The sequence below is a fragment of the Micrasema longulum genome, unplaced genomic scaffold (genome assembly GCF_059751315.1).
Source record: "Micrasema longulum isolate JH-2025_06_02 unplaced genomic scaffold, ASM5975131v1 h1tg000416l, whole genome shotgun sequence".
Lineage (NCBI taxonomy): Eukaryota > Metazoa > Arthropoda > Insecta > Trichoptera > Brachycentridae > Micrasema > Micrasema longulum.
In genome coordinates this window covers 879602-890283 of record NW_028277616.1, presented here as the reverse complement: position 1 = coordinate 890283, position 10682 = coordinate 879602, and the positions used below count along the sequence as shown (strand labels likewise).

Sequence of the window (10682 nt, the reverse complement as noted above, 5' to 3'; positions counted from 1 at the left end):
CTTAACCGACAATATTAAAAAAATAAAATAAATATATAAATATAGGTATTATATATATCACAATCATAATCAATTTTATCTACTACATACACACTTAGGTTATAGATTCTCTAGATCATGTCTAGTCTGCCTAACTAGGTACAACCTATTTTAAAGCAGACATTTTTATGCAAAAATAAACAATAACATTACTACCTACAAGTTAATAATTTACTATACAGTTATTTAATATTAATTTATACCATTTATTATTTTAGAATGTATTTTGAGTAAATTTGACGATTTTTCTCGACCTAAACCCAGTAACCAATTTTTTACAAATTTATCAAATTGAATCCGGGTCATGGTTTTGAACTATTTGGGTAACAGATTGAATGTTTTGGGGCCCAGAAACCATGCAACCATCATGAATGGAATGGATTTCTGCGTTCAAATGTGGACTAACTGGTAAATGATTAATATATATTTTTATAAATGTAAAATGTAGTAATGTATAAAATATCAATGATGTGTATAAATTGAATATATATGTATATGTATCTATAAAATATAATATAAATATGTTTGTGCGAATGTATATATGTGTGTGAATGTATGGTTATAAATGCATTACAAGTGCCCCGACTCAACACGGATTTTCTAGCGAGTCGGAGCAAGTTCACAGACATGGGTCGTTCCTGATTGTGTCGCTATAAACTGTATCTCTGTCCTTAACAAATGTATGTATAATGTAATTAATAAATAAATAATGCTTTTTGCTTATTTTTATTATAAAATAATCGATCCAAAAAAAATGCCTAAAATAACCGAAATAAATATTTCAGTTTTCTTTTAATTTACAAAATAATCTAATGTGCGCATTTTCAGTGTGTTATAAAATGAAAATCCCTGTCCTCTGGTAATAAGCGCGTTTGCTTATAATGCAAGAGGTCTCGGGTTTGATTGCTAGTGGTGGACATTTATTAATTATTGAAATAAGTATTTTTTTTTTCGTTGCTGATTAAGATACTTCAATTTTTTATACGAATGGTATACACATATAAAAACAGCATGTAAATTAGTAATTGAAATTTGTTGGTGGAAGTTCAATGTAATTAATAAATTATTTTTATTGAAACAAATTATGAGTTGACACTTGAGGTACAGATAATCGGTTTCGTCAAACTTACAACATCGTCAATGATACGATTTTTAGCTAATTCATTCACACTATAATGTGTGCGAGTCGGGCAATTTTCGAGTAAATTAACAAAATTGTAGTGTGTAAACTTTTTAAAAAGCATCTGGGACAATGTCGCGGAAGCGATGAAACCGGTTACAGGTCCATCAAACTAAGTGTGTTATCAACCTGTAATTTGTTTTTACTAAATACTATCAAAACAGTCAGCGACGTCCGACTGTTACATGTTGAAAGATTCGGCCTTTCAGGCATTATGCAATCGGCCCTCCGGGCCTCGTTTCATGTTTCTCCAGGATTTGAGATATTGTTTCGTAATATAAAGTATCATGTGTGACACTTGTCAGCTCTTCCGCTATCCGTGTGCAAAAAATCCCGTCAAACGGATCCTCCGTTGCGACGTGAAAGAAACACAAAAAACAGACAAACACACTTCGCATTTATAATATTAGTATGCGTGGACCAGCATATGGAAATGGATACACATTTTTTCAGAGAAAATTTGATTTCACTTTATAAAGTCAATTGAATAAAAAACTGTTGATTTAAAAATTGAACTCAGGGCTTTACAAATTGTAATTGGTTGTTTTTTTGAATATCTGAATAACTAAATAATATATTAATACTACGAGGAGAATATTGTAAAAATATTGGCATCTCAGGTAATATATGACATTAGGAAGATTTAGTGCGACCCGAAATTGGATTGAAAAAATGTTTTCTTGAAAACTATAACATTCATCATCATCATCATCGTATTACTATCTGATTTCGATGGTGCATAGGGTACTACATTGGTAAACGAAATGCAGCGTACCTCGATCATCTCTGTTACGTACAGGTAAGCTACCTAATCATTTGTACGCTTTATTTGATGGTTTTAATTCGATTATTATTTCTAATAACATTTCGCTATCAGTCATAATTCATTATGGTGGGGAAAAAATATGCATAAAAAAGATAGACATATGATATGTCTCTACGCGGGTCCGGGAACTAGGTCTATGGGGGAATAGAGGAATACTGAGGAATACTGAATATAGAGGAATACTGAAATTTAGGCATTTACAAGGCTTTGATCGCAAGAAATTAGAGAAATACTAAAAACGATTCGTTGGATGGGGCCCTTAAGGTAGATTAATTAAGCCATTCGCTCTATATATATATTTTTGGAGATCGACAAATAGGTAGGAATACGTAGAAAAAGTTTAAAGGTTCAGACATAATTTTTTGTAATATTTGGCAAAGCCAATATATTATTTTATATTTTAATTTTTTTATTCTTTTCTATTTTTTTTTCTTTATTCGGATAACCAACAGCTACAATTATGATATATAAAAACAAAACAAATAAGCCAATTACAGGTTTTCACAAATAGCACCACAGTATGTTAACAATATTGTTGTTATATACATCATCTTCCATTCATAAAGCCACTGTGTATATCTTTATCAATTTATAATTTAGGTACCAAATTATAAAAATTTAGTATGATATTTAAAACGATGAATAATTAGATAATAATGAGGAATTATTGGCTTCAACATCAATAAGTTTCCTGGTATTTAGCTACAGGAGAAAAGTTGTATCTCCAAACTCCATTTTACATACGAATATATTTTTTTCTTTTGTTGTTTTTATGAAACAAAACAATTATTTCCATTTTTATATTATAACAATTAGAAACGTTTTTCAGCGACTCATTTAAGATCTATTTGTGTAATAAATCATCAATTTAAAATAAATTACGCATTTGAGGTAACAGGGCCGGATTACTTTGAGAAGATAACAAAGTTATTAGTAAAATCAACCCTTTGAAACGATAGTGTGAATATTTTAGTAAAAATATGAAGTACGTTAACATGTAATACAAAATGTTTTAAATAAAAAATCATAAAAATACACACATTTTCTAATAAGAAATTCAGTTTCACATTACAGACAATTGAAGATACAAAAAACTCTGATAACTCCCTTTGCTGTACGGGTCCCCATTATTATTAGTTAATTTCAGTATAAGTGTTTGTAGGTGTACCTGTATTATTGAATCAATGTAATATTAAATACTAATAGTACCTAGGTACGATATGGATACTATTTATCAAATATCAAATCATTTTTTATTGTTTTTAATTTGTTTGAACACATTGCATATAAAAATACAATTTAACCTATTATCTGTCGTTTTCCACGTAAAGCATTTTCATGTCAAATCCTATATTATATTATTATATTTATTACCCCACTGATTACAAGCATCTATGTAATAAAACAGTACCTATCAAAGTTGCACTCGCTGATCACGTGAAATATCACGCAGTGATCATCTGGTCAAAGCGTGTTCTTAAAGTAGTATTTAAGTTTGCAATGGAAATAATGATCAAGTGAATGAGAGTATTAGTCCTGTCCCCTTTCTTTGGTGCTGAGTGTAAAAGAGATATCACTATGAATGCCACGAGTTTTGATGAATTGCTGTTCCGTGACTGTAAATAGTCTGTAAGTATCAAATGCGTATTTAACGTAAGTGTGTGAGTAAAAAATATAAAGGTAATATAAACACATTTTGCTACCTGCAAGTGATTTCAGGGCCTCTATAAGCGTACTATTGTATCTCCACAGTAAGAGCCTAAAAGCGATTGATTATTCGAAAAAAGAGGTAGCTATTTTCGTTGTGCCGTATATATCTTAGACAAATTATGTTTTTCTTTATGGCAAAATTATTGAACTAAACTAAATTCATGGTATATGTAAGATTAGATTATTATTAATAATTAATGAATTATTCTTATTAAACCAGTTTAAGAATTGCTGGTTTTCGCGAGAAGCACATTGAGAATAGATAAAATGGATAGGTAGGTAGCAAGGTACCTACAAAACAAAAATGATGTATTTTTTAGGGTACCTAGTACCTATGATTTTACTTTCTTCCATCTTCCATGGCAAATGGCAACTCACATGTTTCTTTTTTGACATTTTGATTGAATTTTGAAAAAAGCTTATTACTTTAGTAAAATAATTACATTAATTGTACTCAAAATTAAAGACAACGCGCGTATTCTTATGTAATAAAGTGTTTTTAAAAAATATACCCATAACGTACAATTTTAAAATACAGAGATATTTCAAGATACAGTAAAATACTAAATACATTTGTGTGGTAGTGTAATGGGATACTAAAATAATATGTTTTTGCAGGCATATTTACATTGAATTTTAATTTTTGAAAATTTGTGCAGTAGTTACGGCCTTTTAGGCGTCATGGGAATGTAGTGGTAAAATTATTGTAGTTGTGTAGGAGACATCACATAACCAAGTTTGCCTCACAAAAGTGCAACATCAAACAGAAGCCAACAGAAGCGTTGTGTCGTTCGAGTCTAATGGAATATCGCTTCTTTAGAGAAATATCGACAGCAACCGTGGCGATTTACTCAAATATTCAAAACCATCGTGACATTTGTCGTAAACAACAAATCTTATTACTATTATTATGCTGTTTAAACGGGTGCTCGAGGGAAAATCGGCGCTGAAGAATATAAAAGGGCCTTCAGATAAGTGCAAGGATAACTTAAAATGTGAAGATTGTGACCATCCAAAGTAAGTCATCAATTATTATTAATCCTTCGCATGAATCATAAATTCCTTTGCAAAAATGTCAGGGTTGTTATTGTTTTGTCATTTTTTACATGCCATTTTTTCATGCCATTTTTTGCATGTTTACAAAAGTATGAATAATTAATTACTTGCCGGCATTTGATTTCGAGATTATAGTAAACAAATCCTCTGTTTACAATGTGGAATCAATCGGTATCTTGTGCATTACAATTATACAAATGGCCTCAACGGATTTTATTTTGGGTGGGCGGCTTTCCTTCTAGAAAGTTCTTGTTTACATTTTTTGTCAGTGGTAGGTAGCTCGTAAAATTCTCTCAGTCCAATTTTTCTACCGACCAATGCTGAGATTTATTAAAAACGAAGTGTTTTTTATGTAAAAAGATCACAAATATGCTTTATTTTTTAGTTGGAAGTGTGATTAAGTAAAGCCAATGTCATGTATTCTTAAAAACATGGTTTAATGAAGTATTATTAGTGTAGTTACTGCTAGTTCTAAAAATACATATGTGTATTATTGCTCTATTAACCCCTTATAGGACACATTTTGTGTGGATTTACAAACTTAATAAAATGTAATAAAATAAACACAATGCTTACTAGTTTGAGTTTCAGGTTGTTTATGCAAATTATTTATTTATTATTTATTTAATTTTACAATACGCCCAAGGGGCATTTACAAAAAATATACAGTTAAGTACAAACATAGTGCGTAAAAATTTAAAAGATAAACAATGCTTTTTTGTATACATTTAGAAACAATAAGAAGCAAATTATCACAATGTTTTGATTAGTTATGGAGTTGATAGATTAATTTTATTGTTTTCCTAAAGAAAACGCCTGTCTTACAAGAGAAAACCAATAATTTTTAAGAGTTATGCCTTTGTGGAATTAAAAAGGAGTTCTTTTTTAATATAATGGGTAATACATTAAAAACTGAACTACTGAGCTCAATAAAATTTAATATACCAACTAGAAACGTCAGACAAAACTTACTCTTTCATACCGATAACCATAGAACTAACTATGGTTTTCATTCCCCTATGCCCAGAATTCTTAGGTCTGCCAACAAACATACCAGTCTTGATTTCTTTGATAGCAAGTTGTCTTCTTTCAAACGATCACTGAATCAAATTCAATTATAAACACCTCTCTCCTGCTTCCACTCCCACCAAGTCTACCATATATAATGGTGTCTTTCTACTTTCCTTTATAATAATTTTCTATTTATAAATATGTTCTTAAAAATGCCCATTGGGCGTATATATAAATAAATATAACTCAAAACATCAAATTTTTAACTTGTCATTCTATGGAGCAAAGCTATCAAAGTGATTGAAGCAAACCATTCACCGCTTTCAGAATGTCTAATCATGTCCCTAATTTTCTTAATTGTGTTATTATTATTTTTTTTCATTTAATTTTTTTGCACCACAACAGGCCAGGAGGCCCAATTACAGTGGTGAATTACATTACAGAATAACCAGGCTTGAGAAAAATCACATTTTAATTTTTGTGTTCTCACCGGGAATCGAACCCGGAACCTTCCGTATGCGAGTCAAGTGTCTTGACCACTACACCACGGAGGCCGCCGTTATATTATTACATATTAATAATAATAATAATGTTTGGATAATTTATATAGCGCCATTTTTGTGAAAATCACCTCAAGGGCGCTGTACAATAAATAAATATTCCAACACGTCTTGCTGCTACAGAGCGCATGGACAGTTGGGATTCTAGTTCCTCGTCTCCAATTATGATATATTACAATTATGATATATATGAGCTAGATAACAGAACGTCTTGCAGCTACAGAGCGTGACAATAAGAAGTCTAGCCCCTATTTACATTTTTATTTTCAATTTTTTTATTTGACAATGAAGTTTAGAGTTTAAGTGATATTTTAAAAACAAAATAAAAAGCAAATTTATAAAATTAGAATTTAGATAACAACAAGTCTTGCAGCTACTAGCGCATGGACGGTTGAAATTCTAGACCCCATTTACTAAATTTAGATATTTGATAACATTTACATAATATGATAAAAATAATATGATAGCTAACATCACAAAAAGTCTTGCAGCTTCAAAACGCATCGACAAATGGAATTTCAACAACATAAGAATGATTTTAAAAAGTTAATAATAAAAATAATCTTAAGAAACGCAATAATAGTACATTGAGCAAAGAACTAGTAAGTATGGCAATTAAGTGAACATGTAACAGCACAAAAAGTAAAATATAAAAAAACTAAACTAAATAAAATATTATTATTATATTTATTGTCGACTTATGGTGTAGTGGTCAGAGCATTAGCTAACCATGCAAGAGGTCTCGGGTTCGATTCCCGACATGGTTGACATAAAATATTCATATTAACGGTGTTTTAACACTAGAATATTTCATAGTCCCTGGACTGGCACCTGAAGCTCAAGACTGATCATCTTACCTTGACGTAACAAAAATCACTAAGATATGCTGCGATTGGTGTACCAATGCAGTGCCCTATCCACCATTAGGTGCGGAAAGGGAATGATGATGATGATTGTATTTTTAAAAATTACAAGTTGCTTATTTTTTACCTTATTATGCACAAGGCTTATTTATATGTACTGAAAAATGTATGTTCCTTCTAACTCCTTTGCACTGTTTGGCATTTAAATTGTATTAAGTTTATGAAACCTTTATTTATTTTTGCCAATACACAACACTGTTACTCGTTTTTTCTTAATTGACCACAGCAAAATATTACTCATGTCGGAGAGATCAAACATCGATAAATATCTATATTTTAATATGTACAAATTAGCAAATTGCGATACTGAGGATTGCCTGTTCTTTTCTGCAATGATTGAGACATACTCAAAATACTGTCGTTATCGTTTATTTATTGTTGTATTGCATTGTTTTATTTGTTTCGTTGCGCAGAGTTGAGCACATTGTTCTACCTGTATTTAGTTACGGATAAAAAATGATTATTTATATTTTCTCCGCAATACTTTTTGTTAGCCTTGACAAATATCTAATGCGTAAGTCTAACCATCTCACCTTCAAATAATTTACAATAATAAATCACGCTGAAGGAATTTTGATAAATAACCTATCTACAGGCCATCTTGTTTAGATATTATCTACCTCAATCAACAAGTATATTAAAAACTTAAGTATTTTATTTAAAAAAACACTAAATATAAATTTAAGTATAATATTTTAGTTTTAGAAGGCCAATAAAAAAAAACACCCAGGGAGCGATAACAAGCGCTATCTTCATTGGTGTGTTTCGAAACGGTATGTTTAACTTTTCTACTACCTCTATCTACCTCGGTATTACGAAGTCTAAATCTCTCATATGTTCGATGTTTTGAGTTGATGAACAAACTTTGATATCTGAATTTGTTGCAACATAGCGCAAAAATATTTTCAAGAAGGGAATATGGAAGTCTATGCATTTACAGGGATTATGAACTCTAAACTAACTCGAAACTCTAAACTTCATTGTCAAACAAAAAAATGTAAATAGGGGCTAGATTTCTTACTGTCCATGCGCTCTGTAGCCGCAAAACGTGCTGTAATCTGGCTCCTGTATATCATAATAACTTTTTAAAACATTTGAAAAATTTACTATTATACTCGATGTTTTTTTTGTAAATTTATTGATAATTTTAAGTTGCTATAATTTCACTCGTCCATGCACTTTGTAGCTGCAAGACGATTAGTAATCTAGCTTCAGTAGGTAAATGTTATCAACTATCAAATATCGAAATTTCGTAAATGGGGTGTAGAATTCCAGCTGCCCATGCGCTCAGTAGCTGCAAGACTTATTGTAATCTATCTTCTATTTTTATAAATTTGTTTTTCATTTCATTTTTTAAAATATCACTAAGACTCTAAACTTCATTGTCAAATAAAAAATAAATAAAATGTAAATAGGAGCTAGATTTCTTATTGTCAATGCGCTCTATAGCTGCAAGACGCGCTGTAATCTAGCTCCTATATATCATAATTGAAGACGAGGAACTAGAATCCAAACCGTCCATGCGCTCTGTAGCAGCAAGACGTGCTGGGATATTAAATGGGGAAAGTTAAAAATAGGTAACAGTCAAAAATACTATACAATGGACTTAAACACTACAATGACTTACCTTACCACTTGAAAAATTACGCTGGAGAAAATTTTAAACCAACCTGAAAAAGCATATGATGACTACATTAACCTGGCGAGACATAACATGACTATCACTTCACTTTATAAAGCGCCCTTGAGGTATTATATGACAAAAATGGCGCTATATAAGTTATCCATAATAATAATAATGTTTTTTTTAATGTGAAAAGACCCTATTGGAGATAACTCTGTTTTACTTCACAAAAGTCAAAAGATAGAAGGGTTAAGGAATTAAAAAAAATTAAAATATTCCAGTAAAATGGCTATATAGTGCGGAGCCAATTTTACCATATAAAACAAAATTTTATATTTGAAGCACTTATGGTGGTCTCAGCATATCCCGCCATCGCTCGAACAAGGGCGAATGGATCCACCCTGCAGAAGTGGCTTTGAGAAGCGCGTTGTTGAAGCTTTTCAGGCGTTCCCATAGGCTCCAGGCTCTTTGGCGAAGTAGGGCAGGGCAGCAAAGGTGTTCATCCGTCCAGCTGTGAACATTTCGATGTTGAAATGTGGACGTTTAAAGATAGGCAGAATGATGAATGTTATACAGTGTGTGAAGTGGCCACTTAAACCAGCCAATGACGGGTCATACGCCCTGTAAATGCCTAGACTTTCGAATTCCACTCTCCATTTTTTTTTCCTCTGTGGCGATAAATTTGGAAGATGCGGGGGTTCATTAATGATTTTTTTTTTGCTGTAGTAAATTTTACTATATTTGCGTTATCTGAAATATTTTATACAACTAGGGGTTATCATGTTGTATGTGAGAATTTATCTCAACCTTTGGGGATGTGTCCATTGGAAGCATAGATAATAAGACTCTAAAGTTCAACGTAGGATCCATCTTGTTAGACAAAGAATACACAACGCTTCAGTTAAATATTGTCCATTCGAACGTGCTGGCGTATATGTAATTAAAATAAATCGTTAAGAACATTATAAAATTATGGCTCATTGATCAATGGATATGCTAAAACTAATAATGAATGTGCTTTTCTTAATTTATTGAGTGAGTAACTGTGCAGTGAAATAAGTTTTGTTGGAAAAAATGTAAGTAATAAATACACATAGTCGGTGACGGTCGGTGGTTGTAACTTCAGGGGGTGCAAAAGAAGACATTCCTGCCGGCCTCCACGGTGCAATGAAACCATAGGTTGTGGGTTCAATCCCCGCCTTGAACAAAGAAAAAGACAATTATCTTTCTTTGTCTTTGTGGTGAATCAGTTATTTAAAAGAAAAACAAACAAAACATCAAATTGATCAAATTATATGTAGCGTAATAAAAATAATAATAATAGCGTATAATATATATATATTTTATTTTATTTTATTATTTTTTCACGCCCATAAGGCTTTTACATACATGAAAGTTTTACAAAATATAAGTATATAAACAACATTAAATTGAAAAAATACAATATAAAGCAACAAAAGATAGAACAGACTTAAGAAGTAAAGTTGGTATAAAAAAAGAAGATGAGTATATAAACAATATAGATTAAAAAAAAAAAAACACAATATAAAGAAATAAAATATAGGAACAGTGTTATGAAGTATAGTTGGTATAAAAATAAAAAGATGAGTGTATTAACAACATAAAATTTAAAAAAAATAAAAAAATTGATGATATATATTATACGCTAAAACAATACTCACTTACAGATTCAAAAACTACTCTTACTTAAATGAAGGACATAACCCCTACAATACATCACATACAAATAATA

General features: G+C 30.9%; 1 protein-coding gene across 2 annotated transcripts in view; it reads left to right on the top strand.

The window, feature by feature from the left end:
• Positions 1-4530: 4530 nt before the first annotated feature.
• LOC148281726 (salivary peroxidase/catechol oxidase-like) overlaps positions 4531-10682 on the top strand; it is a 38622-nt gene continuing 32470 nt past the window's right edge. The window contains exon 1 of one of the 2 annotated variants that reach the window (XM_088226260.1): positions 4531-4772. In XM_088226260.1, the coding sequence (XP_088082386.1) occupies positions 4666-4772 (107 nt within the window). In that variant the 5' untranslated portion in view covers positions 4531-4665. Of the gene's footprint in view, positions 4773-9828; positions 10006-10682 lie in introns of those variants that run through there. The other variant, XM_088226261.1, reaches the window with a different exon arrangement.